The 17,732-nt window shown below is 47.4% G+C and overlaps 1 protein-coding gene across 1 annotated transcript in view; it reads right to left on the bottom strand.

Moving 5' to 3' along the window:
* LOC111154520 (angiomotin like 1) overlaps positions 1-17,732 on the bottom strand; it is a 154,510-nt gene that overhangs the window by 103,672 nt on the left and 33,106 nt on the right. The window contains exon 4 of the mRNA XM_022514175.1: positions 12,053-12,103. Within this exon, the coding sequence (XP_022369883.1) occupies positions 12,053-12,103 (51 nt within the window). The remainder of the gene's footprint in view (positions 1-12,052; positions 12,104-17,732) is intronic.

Below are 17,732 nucleotides of genomic sequence, written 5' to 3' on the forward strand. Positions count from 1 at the left end.
GGGGGGGACCCCCAACACATACATCACCCCTCCGGTGATGCTCTAGCACAGGCTGAGTGCTGACGCCTAACAGAAGGAGGGCACTGAGTGTCCACTCCTAGGAGGACACGGAGATGTTCTGACTCTCCAAAAGAGAGAAGATCAGACCTGAGCGTCTGTTTTAAGAGAGAATAGAGAAAATTAAAGCCTAAATATCCAGACTCCAGAAGCCATGCGGAGAAGGAGTTGCTCTGAGTTGATAGGTTACACACAGGGAGCATGGGTCAAATCCCTGAAGTTGTTTAGGATTCCTACTCTTGGACGGATTTAGTTTCCCACCTCCTTTTCTAATTGAGGTGATAAAAGGACTCAGACATCAGCAATCAGGTCTCATTGACAGAAGTACCTAAATGGAGTCCCGTGTGGACTGGATACCTGGTGATAGGAACTGAGCTGTGTTTTATCACGCCTCCTAAAAGAGCCTAAAATCCAGTGCAAAGAACAGAGAGTCCCCAGACGCTGCTCCCACACTGAGGGCTGCCCGATAGAACACGTGACACCAGTTGTATTTGAATTTCAGAAAAGCAACAAAATTTCTTTAGTATAGTATGTCTCCAATATTGCAGAGAACATGCATACACTTAAAAAAAATCCTTTGTCGTTTATCTAAAATTAAATTTAACTGGGTGTCCTCTGTTTTTGTTTGTTAATTCTGACAAATACCTGCCCACACTGGGTTATGTCCCTACCCCACCTTACAGGATTCCTTGGTGTCTCCTTCTGTAAACAATGTGGAATGTCAGCACCAATGAGCTGATAGTCCTAAAACGCAACAATGATGCTAATAATGGAAAACAGAAGTGAAATTCAAATGAACATGGTGTTAAAGGCTCTGTCCCACTGAACTCCCCTGGGCCAAATGTAAGGACCTTTAGAGAGCAGGACAGACTCTGTGAGCCATCAGGACTAGCCCAGCATTTAAGGAAGGAGTTAATGGGGTCACATTCCCACTTTGTAGAGTTTCCATGCTAAACCCCATGCAGAATGAGGGAGAAGAGTCAGCTTCATTCACCTGCTCTCCATTATTCAGCACTCAGTGATGCAATCCCTAAAGGAGGAGGTGACAGCTATTCTAAGACAGACATGAAGCCATTCCTGCCTGGCACACTTGCTCTCTTGCAGGTCATGCTGGGAAAAACAGATCTCCTCCAGGAAGCCTGCTGGGCCTCCCCTTGACCTCCATGATTGAGTCAGGCTCCTCTTCTCTGGGGTCCCAGGCCCTCCTTGTGTTCTTCCTTGATTGCACTTACCATAGTAATAATAATTACAACCACATGTGGAATGTCAGCTACTTTGCATATATTATCTTATTCAATCCCTCCCAATAACCCTATGAAGTAGGTATTTGCATTCCCATATTACAGATGAGTAAACTGAGGTCTAGAGAATTTAGATAACCCACTCAAGGTCCCCGGTCAGTAAGTACCCAACAGCTAGGAGGAGCCAGAGCTCCACTTTTTAAATTTTCTGTTAAATGATCTTTCTCCCTGACTGAGGTCATCATTTCTTTGAGGAGAGGATTGTGTCCCTTCACCCTGCTGCCCCCAAGCCTAGCCTGCAATGCCTGACAAATTGGTATGCAGGATTGTAAACGGGTCAGCCCATATTTTTACAGTCAGATAGACCTGATTGCAAATCGCGGTTCTGCCAAGAATCTGCCACTGAGGTTCAGGAGTCTGGATTCTCATAATTTACTCTGGAATTCAGGATGGTGGGTTAAGAACCCAAGCAGTAAAGACCAGAGCTGGGCTCAAGCCCTGGCTCTACCACCCACCAGGTGGGACTTGGCAAGTCATTTAACTTGTCCAAGCTTCAGTTCCCCATCTGTAAAATGAGGCAAATCCTAGTACCTGCCTCACAGGATTGTTTCAAGATGACTGACATAAATTTCTTAGCCAGATACTTAATACACGGAAAGCACTCAACAAATATCAGCTCTTTTTATTATAGTACATTTAAAACTACCATTTGAACTGGAGTAAATAAATTTTGGTTAACTACTGGCATACATATTACAAGTTTTAAACATAGTTTTTATTCAGGAGATCAGAACCTGGGGGAAATAAACCCCATCACGTAAATAATTTAGGGGAAACTTCTTTTAAAAGAACTAATCAAAGCAGAATTTAGTCTTTTTAGTATGTACACAACACTGAAAGAGTTCCCAGAAAAGGAAAGAAATATCCATGAGAATGTCACAATGGGAGTGTGGGATCAGGGCTATCATGATCAGTTGTGTAGGCTGCTCACTGCACAAGAGTGCCAGGCTGAGGGAGTGAACGAGGCAGAAGTGGAAGGCTGAAATCTAGCAGGCACTCTACCCACTAGACTGGGAACCCTGTCCCTGCTCTTCATCCACCTGGAGGGGATGATTTTTTTCCAATTTGTTCAAAGGCACTCTTTGAGTTTGTGGTGGCTCTGGCTTTATACTTTTGTTGTTGATTCTTTTTCCCTTTTCTCTTCTTTCAGTGTCACCAGATGAGTAGAATAGGAGAGGAGAAACGGGATGGAGTTCAGGGAAGGAAGACATACGTGAAAATGATGAGAAAAGTGGCAGGCAGGGAGGAGGCAGCAAAAATGGATAACATTTACTAAATGCTGGCTATTTGTCAGGCATCGTCCTAAGTGCTTTAGATGTGCTAACTGGTTTGATCCTATACGACAAGGGGAGCCACTGGAGGTGAAGGCAGTGGGGATCACACGAGCTTAACCTACACGAGGGTCGAGGGTCGCACAGGACAGAAAACTGCCCGCCATACCCTAGTCCATAGCAAATGTTCAGAATCTGGAATCTCTTTTTTAAGTTTGAAGGGGTGGTAGCAAATGTCTTTTCAAGCCAAAAGGGAAATATTTTGTGTTAAGGACACAGCCTTAAGTTCTCTGGCTGGACAACCACGAAAGCTACAGCGATGGACTTTTGTTTTTAGTCACCAGTGAGGGGCAAACCTGTGGAAGACAGAGACCCCAATGTCCCAGCAGGCTACACATCCCAGCACTAGATCTCCATCATTCAGCTCCCCTTCAGCCCCAAACTTTCTGCAGGGTTCATTACAGACCAGATTCTGCACCCACAGCTCCCTTCTCTATTCTCTTAAAAACCTGAAGTTTCCATAAAATATTTACTGTTAAACAGCGGCCTGAAAGCAGCTATGGTGCCCACTATTCCCGGTAGTGTTACTAAAAAAAAAAAAAAAACCCTCTGAGTTTGAAAATAAATCTTGCTACCAGGTGGTCAGTAATCTTGCCAACTCTGGATTTGGGGGTATAAAGGTCACGGGGAGAGGCGAATTAGTTAGAGATAAATATATATACACATTTGACATTAAAATAACCACACATGTGTGCCATGATGATGAACGTCCGCGACTGGCGAGCCTGTAAGGAGAGCGTTTCAGCAGCCATCACACAGCTAGAGACAGCAAAACCACCCCTGAACATCTGTTTCCCCCATTTTGCCAAAGAGCAGTCTTTTTTTATCCTTTTTTTATAATTTGACCTGTTCTGTTTTCTGGCAGAGGGCCCTAGGAAGGCAAGCACTGCTTTTTCTGTCCGTATTCCAACTTAAGATGGGAAAAGGGAGGAGGGAACAAGAGCAGGAAGCGGGAGGAGACAGACAAAGAGAAACAGAGGCACAGATGAGGCCTGAGGCAGGGGAGGGAGACCAAGAGCACGAGGTGGGGAAGAGAGGGAAAGGAGGAACACAAGAGACAGAGAGAGAGAGAGCGCACAAGAGATATCAAATCATTTCAAGTGCCCACCCTGAGCAAAACTGATTGGAGAAAAATACAAACAACAAGGGCAGATTCGAGAATGATCATCCAGTAGGAAGGTGACCCAGAAATCATAAGCACAGTACTCCTGAACAGATCAAGTGGTTAATAACACTCTCTAAATTCCAGTAGGGCTCAAAATGGATGAAACATTATTGTTCATAGGTAGTCACATCGTGTTTAATAGTCATGTGTAACTGGACACAGGCCTATATATTTCTAGTAAAAACATCTCTCTGGCAAGGAAAATGCCCTTCCCATTTTCCTGTGTAGTGTGTGTGTGTGTGTGTTTTATCCCATTATTCCGTATCTGCTTCCTTGCTCTTTCTTCTCTTTAGCCAAGGTAAATAACCATTTATCCCCCAGAATTTATTGTCATTTCCCTTTCCTGCTCCCTTCTCTCCCCTAACCGGAACACCCTAGAAGAAAGCTTCATCTCCTAGGCAATGCAAAGCATCATTTTGCAAACAAACATCATGTTTGTTTGGCGGTGAATTTTATACCTGAGCCTGAGCCCACCTGTCCTTAGATATGTTTTCAGATTCCTCTCCGAGCTCCTACTGCCCTGCCCCAAATTACGCTGCTGCCAAAGCTTAGTTTCCTTTAGAAATAGCGTGAGCACCATCACCACCGGGACCCACCAGAGGTTTCCTGTCGCAGGGACTCGGCTGCAATACCGAGCAGGGAGAGCAGGAAGTGAGTGAAGGAAGAAGCCAGGAGGAGTTTTTCTGGATGTGGCTTCAGATCCCATTATGGGAAATTCCTTTGGAGCATATTGATCGTTATTTGTTAGTCTAAAAACAAATAAATATGCACAAATATAGCTCTGAGCACTCACCCTTCATGCATTTATTCAGCAAATATATACAGAACCGCCCTATACTACACCGCGAGGCCCTGCGATGGTTCCTTCTATGTAATTTATCGCCTTCAACCCACAACCAAATCCCCCTGGGAGGAGGGCAACTTGCACAGTCTCCTCCCCAGGAAACCGAGATTGGCTCTGAAGCCACAGATGATGATTATTTATTTATTTATTTATTTAATTACTTTACTTGAGAGACAGCACAGAGGGAGAGGGAGAAGCAAGCTCCCCACTGAGCAGGGAGCTCAATGTGGGACTCGATCCCAGGCCTCTGGGATCATGACCACAGCTGAAGGCAGACACTTAACTGACTGAGGCACCCAGGTACCCCAGAGATTACACTTTTAATCTAAAGTTTGCCTCTAACTAGCTGTGTGATTTGAGGAAGATAATTTAACCAGTGTGAGACTGTGTTTCCTCCTCCATAATGCGAAAATAATTCCTTCTGCTCCCTGGAGTTGTTCTGAGGATGAAATGAGCTGATATCCCCAACCAGATCCATCACAGAAGAGACTGAGTTGCCCAGATTTAGGCAATACACCAATGGTGAACTCTTCTGTGGCTGTTCTGTGGGAACCAGGAGGCGGGCCCGCACCCTGCGGCAGGGTGAGGTTTCCTGCGAAGTGAACTGAATTTCCCGCTGTCAGTCACCCTGAGAGAAAGATGAAGGGGGGTGAACACTCTGTGAGAATAGGCTATGTTTGCGGTTGGGGTAGGAGGAAGGCAGGATAGACAGGCTTCCAAGGGTGGAGAGATCTGGGGCAGATCCCAGGCCGGGGTGACTGGCCCTAGCTGTCTGGACAGCCAGCGCAGGGCAGGGAGCCAACCCGATCCCAGATTCTCGGTGGCTCTGGGCTCGTGCAGTAATGAGAAGGCCCCGGCCCACTCTGAGGCTGGAAGAGCACAGAGAAGAGTGGTATCTTCACCCCTGCGGCCCGCAGAGGGTAGGTCACTGGGAAACCAGCCAGGTCGCAAGTGAAGGCCAAGCCTCCTCCAGGTTCTGGAATGAGCAGGGGTGGCAGCAGCCTGGCCAGTGTCGTGTGGCCACCAGTTTCGGAAGAACAGAGGTCACGGAGCAGTTAACACATGTCCATGGGCCTCAGTGAGGTGTGTGGTGGATTTTAGCTCCCCCAGGAAAAGCCGAGAGCAGCCAGAACTGACAGGACGCAAATAAGCGCTCCTGAGAATCCCGGGAAATAACACTGGAGGGTGGCCTTAGAGAAAGACTTGATCTGTTACTATGGGCAGGCCAATCCTCAGAAGTGGATATATTTGAGGGCATCAGCGTGGGTGGCATGATTCAAACTCCAAGCTGGGAAGCTATGTAGACAGTTTATACATGTAAAGTGCCAGCACAGAATAAACGAATGATAAGCCCAGCATCTTCCTACTCATTCTTCCCCATATAACGAGAAGGAAGAAACTTTGGATGCAGGATACAGCTGACTTGGAACAAGATTTATTCCTAACTTTTGACCCTTGCTGCAGCCCCCAACATAGGGTGGGGGAGGGCAGGTGGGAGACAATATTATTTCATTTAAATGCCCAATTAAACCCTTCAGGAGGTTTCCACCATACTTGAAGGTATCAGAGCGCTTGCCTAGGGACATGAAAACAGTAAACAATTAATGATGGCATTCGAGCACTAACCCTACAATGCATTCATTCACTCTCACCCCCAGGGTCTGAGGCCAATACCGTTACCATCCCCATCGTTTCAGCCGGGGGGGGGGGGGGGGGCTAGCAGGAAATGGACAGTGTGCCCAGGCTGTGCCCGAAGACGGTCTAATGAAGGCCATGCGGACAACACTGGGCCAAGCAGGGTTAAGGGGAAAGAAGCCCCCTAGGGACATCCATAGTGGGGAGCCACTGCCAGCCTAGGTCAGGAGAGGAGATTCCAGAATCCAGCAAGATCTAACACCATGAGGGTGACTCTGGAGGAGCCACGGCCGAGGAGGACACAGTCTGCCAGGAAGGGAATTAGTCTCTTGACATCTCTTTCTTTTCACCACCTCCTTCCCCACCACGCCCTCATATCCTGCCAGTGCCTCTCACTGGCCCAATCCAACTAGGAGCCAGATGGTACTTTCCAAAAGGTATGTTTTCCAGGGCATAGAGCAGAATGGCAAAGGATGGCGGTTGGATCTGGCAGAACATCAGAGAGTAGCTGACGCATGGTCTTAGAGATAGGAAATGGAGATCCAGATTAAGTCATTTGCTCAAGGTCATGAAGCAAGTAAAAGGTAGAGCAAAATTTAAGCCCACACAGTATGACTCCAGGTCCATGTTCTTAACCACTAAGACTGGCTTTCTTTAAAAGCTTACTAATTATCCAACACCTCTTTCCGCCTGTACCCTACCCAATCATTCTTCTGTTAACAGATTCCACCTTACTCCCACCCCATTTTCCCAGTCCTCTTGGAGCTAGGTGTGGCCACCTGATTCAAGTACAGGCCAAAGGAACGTAAGTGAAATGATGTGCCCAGCTTTCAGGTTGTGCCCTCTGTTTTCCTTTTGTCTTTCCTATGGACTGGAATGCAGACGTGATGGTAGGAGCTGAAGCAGCCACCCTAAACTGTGTGGAAGCAACACTTCAGGACTTCAGAGCACAACAAAGCCACCATAGCAGCCCTGGACTGCTTAGCTTATGCTCTAAGTGAAAGAGAAACTAACTTGCTTCATGTTTAAGTCACTGTCATTTTAGCCTTTGTTATAGCAGCGAAGCCAGTATTCTATATCATACAGAGACCAAGCACCTGCATGGCCAGGATGTGACTCCGTCATTGCTTTGAGCAACATGACTAGTAGAGACAGCTGGTGATCACCAATGTAAGCGCTCTTCCTGGCAGACTGCTAGACTACATTTCCCATCCTCCCCTGTCTAGGTGAGGCAATGGGACTAGTGAGACTCACTAGAAGTGAGTCTGTTACCTCCAGGTTGAGACAACTCAACACAAGACTATAACGCAAGTGAGAAAACCGCCTTGATCATGACGAGTTGCAAACTCATCTCGTATCTAAAGATGGCAAGGGGGTAGGCTGGTAAACATTTAAGTTATTATTTTAAAGAAGTTACACTCACGTTATCATTTATTCTAATAAAGCCCATACATCCTGCTTGAATGAGGAAAGTAAGAGTTGCGTAGGCAAACTCCTTCTCACGGTATACCTGCCCTCAGCGGAGTTAGCCCTGTGGCTCCTAAGAATGCTGTGGTCAAGAGCACTCCCTCAGGACTCTTGGGGAAGCTCACAGGGTCTGAGCACTGACAGCTGCAACTGAGCTTAGTGGGGCAACCAGAGGGTCAGGCCCAGAGGGCAACTGATTAGGAGAAGTGAAGGGAACATGGGGGCTGTCTGCTTTTCGATGGTGAGAAGAGACCTGCCCCCCATTTTTGCTAATGTCCAAATTTTCTAAAATAAGCACATGTTACTTTTATACTGAAGAACAGTTTTAAAACTTTGACTTTTAAGAAAGGTAAAAAATAAACGGGATAAGACTAAAGAAGGAACAAAGGAGAGAACTCCAAGGCACAGGTCGAAGGATTCTGTCCCTGAGTGCATGGCTATAACAAGCAGAGGGGCCAACCTTAGAGATAGGTACCTGATAAGGCAAAGCATCCCAGGGATGACCCTCTTTCTCTCATTCAACAAGCATTCACTGAAGCCAGGCTCTATGTGGCCGCTAGATTTACGAAGAATGCGGTGGCCACCATCTAGTGCGGTAGCTCACAACCTTGGCTACGTACAGGAATCACTTGAAATTTAATTTTTAAGTAGGTTCCATGCCCATTCATTTATTTATTTTTTAAGTAGGTTTAAGATTTGGACACTTAACTGCCTAAGCGCTACCCAGGCACACCAGAAATGTGATTTTGGAAAAAGCACACTGCTAAAACACTGATACTTGGGGCCACACTGTGGAAATTCTGATGTAACTGCTCCGGGTGAAGGCTTGGTCTCAGGACTTTTAATGTGCAGGGTGGACAACCTCCAGGAGGATGTGACACATGGGCTTAGTGTTGAAAGAGGGGTAGGAGAAAAGGAGAAGAGAGAAGGGAAACAGGCAGGTGCAGGGAACAGAGCTCGATTTTGAGGACTGCCCCTGGTTCCAAAGTGATTAGAAAGTTAGAGAAGGTGGAGGGTGATGTAGATCATGGAGGTCCTACAATGCCTAACCGAGTACGTATCCTCTAGGTAGGGGAGTCGATAAAAGTTACTAGATAAGGGCAGACGTGGGCACATCTGGATTCATCTCAAATCTCCAGGAGTTCCTTCTTACCCGCTCAGATGGCCAGTACTTCTGCCCATGGGTGGGACTATAGAAAGGCAATGAAGAGGTGTGGACTTTGTCTCCCTGAAAAATGGCACCATCACAGAGAGAGGGCTTATTTCCAGATTCTCCGTCACAGGCAGCCTTCAATACGGCACTCATCTAGAGATAGTCTCTTGGCTCCACTGCCTTTCCAAAATCCCGTTTTTCCGTAAGTTAATTTCATTACACGATCTTGCTGAACACTGAGAATAAACCTGCTAAGGGGCCATGTAGTTCATTTGGAGACTTAGATGAAAATCTGGAGGTGAAACCAACCACCAATCACCACAAGAAAGTAGCGGGGTTGCCACCAAAGGCTTCAGATGGAAAACCATTCCACGTGCTGCTTCAGGGACAAATCACTAAATAATTCAATGGACCTGATCAGATCCCTGAGCATCTATTCCTGTAGACCAGGTAGTTGAAGAGAAATTTCTAGAAATAAAAATGGTGTTGGTTAATAGGTGGGACAAGTGGTAAGAGCCATTCCATTCTTCATGCACGTAAGTACCTTTCAAATGAAAAAAAAATAATAATAATAATAATATAACAGCACCAAGCACTTGCTGAAGACCTGTGCATACAACGCATGGTGCTAGGGCTTTACAGACACCATCTACAATATCCATGCAAGGCCCCATTCGGGTGAGGAGATAACTGAGGCTCAGAGCAGTTTAGTTGCCTACCCAAGGTCACAAGTAAGTGCAATGATAGAATTCAAACTAAGTTTTTGTTTGTTTGTTTTGGGGGGGGGCAGGCAGAGGGAGAGAAAGAATCCCAAGCAAGTTCCACACCCAGTGGGGAGCCCAAGTCAGGACTCGATCTCACTACCCTGAGACCATGATCTGAACCAAAATCAAGAGCTGGATGCTTTAACCTACTGAGCCATGCAGGCGCCCCTCAAACTAAGATTTTATCACTTCCCTTTACTTCTTCTTCAGGTCCCTAATATTCTGGCCAGGGGTTGATTCTGTACTCCCCTGTGTTCCAGAAAGAATGACAAGCTCATCAACTCTGTAAGAGGCATTTTTCTCACTGTGCTTCTAAGAAAAGCACCGAAAACCATAATGACTCTTTCCAAGGGAGAGATGCCAGCTTCCTCTTTGATCTGAGCAGCATGGAAACAATGCAGTCCCATCTAGTGAGCAACTCTGTCTGGGGGAGAATACCCCTTTGGAGACACCGTGCACGCGAACAATATGGCGCGTGAATATAAATAATAAATACCCAGAGGAGGCTATGGGCCTCCTTCCGCTTGGGGCTCCTCGCAGCATCTGGATGTCCCTTAGAGGTCACCTGGCACAACACCAGCTTCTCAAAGATGAGAAAACAGGCTAGTGACCATATCTATTAAGGACGTCGAAGCAGTGAGAACCCTGGTGTCAGGCTCTCAGCCGTGTGTTTTCTATTCTCAGGCATCCCGCAATCTCAGGGCCCAAGAGGGAACCCCACAGTTCCGGTAACACTCTCATCTCCTCATGAGAAACTGGGCATTTCCCACAGGCGAACGGAGGAGAAAGAAGGTTGCTTTCTTATTCTCTACCACAAATTTGAAGGGCTGTCCCTATTTGTCAGGGCCTTAGCACTGAGCACAGCCCAATCTCTTGCTCCGGGAAGTAGCTATGGAAATGGAAGGAGGTCAAACACCTGGGCCTTTCTGGTACATAAATCATCCTGTGAATGCAAACTCAATTTAGGAATTATACAGGCGATCTCTCAGAGCAAGGAATGCTCAGCCTGCCTTTGTTTATGCTTATCTATGATTTAAGGGAGCCAAATAGCTTCTGTCACAGTGTGGAGTGCTGATGGTGGTGTCATTAATACACAATTATACACGAGTGGAGCAGATCACCGAGAATCTGTCCTCTTAATAAATCACTTCATGCAAAGCTATTGTTTAGATGGCATTTTCATTTCTTAAAAGGATTCGCTATAGTGAGCCTTTGAAAGCTAGTTTTGTTTATGCATTTAATCTATAATTCCATTTACAGAGACAAGGGTTGCCAACTTGTCAGAAACACATCTCCTGAACCAAACAAGGTACTGTCTCCTGCCTCAGAATGCCAGCCTTGATCCAGACCTATTTTGGGTGCCTGGCCCAGGGAAATGAATGGAAGCATCCAGGAGGTGGAATTTTATTTAGGAGGAGAGGCTGACCAGAAACAAGGCTGTGAATGTTACTGTGGATAAACATTTTTCAACAGCTGTCATTCCAGCGAGGAAGGCAAGATTTTCAAGCTGGTGATAAGAAAACAGCAAGGACAGATTTGACAGCCCAGACTGTGAGCAGCTAAACTAAACTGGAAAGTCGGGGGGTGGGGGGGGGGGGGAGGACCAACCACTGAGCCACCAAAGTGAGACTGGGTGGCAGGAATATTTAGAGGGAACCTGACAGTGCAGATTTCCTTCCCTCTGCACAAGGAAGGTATGACAGTCTGTCTGTGACAGGAGTGTCGCAGTTCACCAACCACAAATCTACACTTATAGGGACAGGCACCAACCACAGGAGGAAGAAATGCCCTATGCCCAGACACCTACAGGCTGAATGAGGAACAGAAACCAGGGAGGAACGCAGTTCCCAGGTCGTGACTAGACCGCCACCCTTTGGGGTCCCCGACTTGGTTAAATTCAGGTTATGGACCACCTTCACCTTGCCCTTCTCGGCAGGCAAGGTACTTGGCAAGACAGAGCCAGCCACCGGTGAGTCTTTCCAGGCAAGATGAGTCCGGCTGCTTCCAGAGGCCCCAGGCCAGGAAGTTTGCTGTGCCTTGCTCCTCGGAGCAGCACCATCGACCTGGACACACAGGGACACAGGGACACACACACAGGCGCGCGCGCGCGCGCCACATCTGGCACTTTCCCCGCCACCCCAAAGCACACGCACCGAGAAAAGGCCGGTCCCTGCTGCGAAAGGATCGTGACCGCCCCCACCCCCCGGGAAATGTCCCCTGCCCCCTTCCCTCCTCCCCTGCGGCGGATAGTGTCTCGGCGCCCCCAAACTCGCGGTTTCTCGGTTTTTTCGGAGGGCGGAATTCGGAGAAGAAAAGGCAAAAGGGCTAGACTTACCTAACTCCTCCGGGCTGTAGGGCGCAGGAGAGGCTTCCACAAACTCACTGTCTGGAGGAAGAAAGAAAGCAGAAAACAAAAACAGAATCGCAGTCATTCAGGGCAAACGGATTAAGCATCTGTTACCGAGCAGGTCCCCTAGAAAAGCGCGGGTTTCTCTCTCCCATCGATGGGAGTCCGTGGACCCGGCGGCCAGGCGGGATTCGGGACACCCGATCCAAGGCGGGTAAGAAATTGCCCAGGCAACTTGCGGGGACAATTCGGATCGGGGACCGAGCGTCTCCCAGGCGCGGGCAGGTGCGCGCCAACTTTCCGCGCGGGTGCGACCCCGCGGGTCCCCGGGCCGGGCGCGCCGGGCCGCGGCGACCTCATCCTGAGCCCTCAGCCGGAGGGGAGCATCGCTGCGTCTGCCAGGCCTCGCGTTGACGCCCGGGCGCCGAGAAGCCCTAAAGTTTCGCGGCGGGTCCGGGAGGCCCGCGGGCGCGCGGCAGTGGCGGCGGCGAGCTCCCCGCGCCCACCAGGCAGGGAGCCCCGCGCGCATCCCCGCCGCCGGTTGCTAGGCGACCGCGGCCGTCACGCTCCGCAGAGGCGCGCGCGCTGCCTCCCGACTCCCTGTTGGAGGGTGTCCTCCCCCGCCCCCGCCCCCTCTGACCATTTATTAAAAACTGGAGCATAACCAGTTCTAAAACGATTCCTGCCTTGTATGACGTCCGCCCTACTCCGCTGCTTGGAAGACCGTTTGTTCTGGGCAGGATTTTCTAAGCTCGAGTCTATCTTGCCCCAGGGGAGAAAGAGCTTCGAGTGCTCCCAACCCCCTTCTTCTTTTTGAACCTGAATCCTAACTGCAGTCCAAGCAATACTTCCTCCCCTTAAGAGACCACCTTGGTTCAAACAGCGAAGGTAGTATGTCTCCATTTCAAAGGCAGGAAGACTGAGCCTCCGAAGTTAAATAACTTAGGGATAGGACTGCACAGCACTGTGTGTGTGTGTGTGTGTGTGTGTGTGTGTGTGTGTGTGTGTGTGTGTTTGTGAGAGAGAGAGAGAGAGAACGAGAGAGAGAGAGACTGAGGAGAGCAGAGCAGTGCTGCTTCTACTACATAGAGAGCTGAGTGGTTTTAAAGCAGGACGTACAGACAGAAGTTATGATCTGAGAGTCCAAGATGCAGGTCCTGAAGTCATTCATATTCGATTGTGGGAACTTCCCTCTCTGGGGTGGTGACCTGAATAACTTGGGCAGATGCATTTTGCATTTTCCCCCAGGACTGACTCACTGCTCTGCCTGGGACAGCTCTGGGCTTTAGGGATGTGCTCCACAGAGCAAGACCTCCCTGATGCCGGGAGGAGTTAAGAGGAAGGAAGGAGGAAACTTGGGAAATGGCTGTCCCTTCTCTGTCCTTGTCCTTGGAGACTAACAGTGGGAGTCAACAGTGTGGGCAACCTCTGGGGAGCCCTCTAGTCTAGTCTCGGAGAGACCAGATCACCAGCTCTGGCAGCCTGAGGGCCCCTGGATCTGTGCCAGTGTGTTCCAGTTCTGTAAACACTCAGCCCTCTTCGGGTTTTCCACTGTCAGCTTTTGGTTTACAAATTACCTGGGAGGGTGGAAAGAAGCCACTGTGGCTAGCCATTGCTCGAGGAAGAATGCTGGCGAAGCACGGGCTTCATCCCTGAGCCGCCTAGCCTCTCTCTCTGTCCTCTTCTTTTTTCTCACTCCTGACAGTTGGAGCTCCCAAATCCAAGAGGTGAATGTGCTGGGTGAAAGTTTGCAGGCATCACTCCATCCTCTCCCACCTCCTAGGATCCTCCCATTCGCCCTTAGGAATTCATGATTCATCACCAGCACAATCCCCCGTATCCTCAGCCCCTTCACGGTTCCATTCAGTATCTTACTCTGATCCAAACCTGACTCTCCCTGAATGTAACAGACCATGTTAGCCACCACCTCTATTTATTGTAGCCATCTTCAGACCCTTGGATTATTACACCTCATTCCTTGAAGAGACGGGCACTTAGATCACTGTCACTTTCCCCAGTACTATTCCTGTGTATTTCTTATTTTGCATATACATAGTGGATTCTTCTCATATTCTGGTCTCTCACCTCTTCAACATTATCTCTTTTCCTTGCCATCCTCCAACTGTCCCAGCTCCCTGCTCTCACAGTGACACCATCCTTAATCTTAATGTCAAGCACTCTACTCTCCACACACCACCTCCTACCTTTCCAGTCTACTCTGTTATCTTAATCCAGTGTCTCTCCTATGATTTCCTTATCCCATGACCTTTTCTCTGTCCCTTACTCTTCTCATGACCTCTCTTCCTCCTTTATCTACCTTAGTATCTGGGTTCATTATTGCCTTTTCTCTGTTATGTACACCTTCAGATTCATCTCCCCCCACCCCATCTCTCCGTACTATTTACCTGGAAAAACCACAACCCTGATAAAATCTGATTTTCCACTTTCTCTCTGTCAGCACCCAGCTAAACATGATTGGAGAAACATAGCATCATGCCTTATTTCCAGTCCATGATCGCTGACCTCAAGTAGACCAGTGTACAGCCCAGCCATCCCTCTCCATTTGCTTGCACTACTTCTCCTTCTCCTCTCCTGTAACTATGGGTGAACTATCTCTACTCCATCTAAGGCCACATCCCGCATTGTGGATCAAATCCTGTCCCCTCTTATGTGGCTTTTCCCCCTTCCTACCTAAATTACTGTTCTCCTCTGTCCTAGAGCATTCGCATCAGTATACGGACATTCCACTATGTTCACTCTTTCTTGACACCACCTCTCTCCCCAGCTGAGGCTCCCAATTCTCAGCTGCCCTCTACAACAAAATTCATCAAAAGAATTGTCAAGGCTCATTGTGTCTACTCTTTCTTTTGCTCTTAAAGGCAAACAAGTTTCTAGTTCACCAGTCTTCCAAAATAGCTCTTGCCATGGTCAAGACCGCCCTTGCCACTTCCAATGGCCAGTTCTTGGTCCCAATAGTAGCTTTTGATCTACTGATTGCACGTGTGGATGGGCTCTAGTGACTTGAAGTTTAGTGTCCTCTGTGTCCCCATCTTATTGAGAAGCCATTACTCTTTGTGTGCTAAGAGAGATCATCTATGGAGGACCTTGGTTCTGATGTCAATTCCGCTACTAGTTAGTAATTTAATTTCTACAAGCTGTAGTTCCTCTGATAATGGAAATCATATCACACCCGACTCATAAGGTTGTGTGATTAGAGTGCATAATAAACTAATGCACTTGGAGCCCCCAGAAGAGACATAGTCACGTTTTGAAAATCAGGTAATATATTAGTTATCATTGGATGGCAAGCTCCTTTACAGCTGAGAAAAATGGGCTCTTTACTTTCTTTCAACAACTTTGAGTTGTCAGAGGATGCTTCAAATTAACGGCAAGGTCACATTGCCCTGACTTCAGCTGTATTCTCAGAGTTGGCTTGTAGGTTGGTTAGATGGCAGTGGGAGAAGGTTTTCCCCAGGGGAAGAGCAAAATAAATGTGCTACTTGGCAGAAAGGTTCTAAAGCCTGTCAAACTCTTCTACCTCACAATAGCATGTCCTTCAATTTGCTCCTACAGATCGATGCCTAATAAACCAAGAGATTTCCTTACAACACTTCAGTTATTTGAATTTCCTAATCACTCAAAGGTTAATGAGAAAGTATGTTTCTTGTTTTGATCTTTGCCTTTGAAAAATATTAAATATATGATTTCAATTTCCTATCTTAAAATTGAGCAGAGCAGGCAATGCTATTCCCTGTTATTCAAACATTTATGGGGGATTGACCATGCTTCCAGGACTGCGCTAAGTACTGAGGAGGCAAAAGGGATGGGAACAGGCTCCTGCCCTCCCTTTGCTTCCCATCTAATACAGGATTCACAGGATCTTATAGAACCTCAGGCCGTGTCCAAAGTGCCTACGTATGCTTGACTTCTATAGGCCCCTTATAAAGAAATGGTTATGCTGGACGGTCTCTGATCTGTAAAGGACAGTGCACAAGCTTATAGGTTGGAAGCTCAGCTCTGTCGATTTCAGAAGGCACTCTCAGGGATGTTACTAAATCTCTGAGAACCTTGGTTTCCTGACTTATTTCACTGGACAGTCAGAAGCAAACCAGTAAAGTCTGAGACAGAGCACACACTGTGTGTGCTTGCTAAATGTGCCTTCCTGTCCAACATAGAGGGCCTGACCATGCCGAGTCCTCTCTTCAGACTGTTCTAGAAGGAGAGCGATCCTCATTCACCATGGTACCTGCAGACAGGATCCACAAGTTCCTCCTCCTATTTCTAGGGCAGCACTTATTAGAGAGAGGACATGTGGGGAGAAAGTGGCAAGGAGGAAATATTTTTGGGGCTCAGGTTCTCCATAGAAACAGATTACAGAAGGGGCTAAGATCTAATGTCCACTTTTAGTATTGTTTGCTACATCATGAGTTGAATAGGTTTTGGAAGCTAGCCTGGGAACCCAACCCCTAGCTTTAATATTCATATGAATATATATATATATATGTATATATATACATATATATGTATGTGTGTGTGTGTGTCAATTAATTGTTATTATTTAGACAAATAATATATGTTCTAGGTAAAGGAAAAATTACTTACTACAGATAAGTATAAACTAAAAAATGAATTCTACTTTCCCATCCTATTCTGGTCTCCATCCCCAGACTGACACACACCATCCACAACCTCTTGTGTGTCCTGGGAGAGAATTTTTTAGGCATATCCACATGTATAAATGAATTGTTTAACCAAGTCACATATCATACTACAGATTCCAAATTCAAGGCAATAAATTTCTAAGTGAAGTTTTGGTCCAACTCCAATCATAAGCTGGGGTGTGACTATTTTCTGTTTAGGAGGGCAAGAGAGTGCACAAAAAACAACAAAAAAAAAAAAAAAAAAAAAAAAACCCAGAGAAAAAAAGGTCCTATCCATCAGCAGAAAACAGTAAAGTTGTGAACAAAATGTAGACATTGGAAGGATCATGGTTCGGTTATCTGGAAAGCTCCATCTGAGCCTTCATTCTTTGGTGAATGAAGTATGGTCATATAGCAACATTGGCTCTAACTCTAGAATCTAAGGAATTCTTAGGTCCATCTCTCAAGCCAAGAGCACCCTGCAGATGCTTTTGGGGTGGCTAGAATAGGGCTGTGAGTACAGTGCCCATCACTAACACCCTGCTGAGTTGGCGGGCGTTGCACCTGGCCAGGCTATGGCCACTGCAGTCTGAGAGTGCCATCATCCTCTAACCAACTCTGCCCACATGTTGCAGGGCCTGCCTTTGGAGGAAAGGCCACTGACTGGGCCTGTTTTTGTCTCCAGCCAGTCTGCTCTGACTCTTGGTTCCCCAGGAGCTACACCACTGCTGGGTCACTGGAGAAGAGGAATAGAGGAGAGTCTCATACAGGTACAGCTTCTTCCTCCAAGAAATGGGCAAGGGGCTAAATGCCACGTGGGGAGACTTTTTTGCAGCTAAAGTCTGTTATCCATTCCCTTTGCAAGAAAGAGCTGCGCAAATTCCATAATAACAAGTCTGAATGATAGCTAGAGGCTGCTGGGATCCTTCCACAGCCTTCCCAACCCCAGCCCCTGGAAGGACACCAATTTCAAGCATGAAAGACAGAAGTGGGCTGAGCCCTCCCTCTGTTTTCCTCTCCTCCCTGAC

This window comes from Enhydra lutris, unplaced genomic scaffold (assembly GCF_002288905.1).
Source record: "Enhydra lutris kenyoni isolate GAN:26980312 unplaced genomic scaffold, ASM228890v2 scaffoldscaffold37, whole genome shotgun sequence".
NCBI classification, from domain to species: domain Eukaryota; kingdom Metazoa; phylum Chordata; class Mammalia; order Carnivora; family Mustelidae; genus Enhydra; species Enhydra lutris.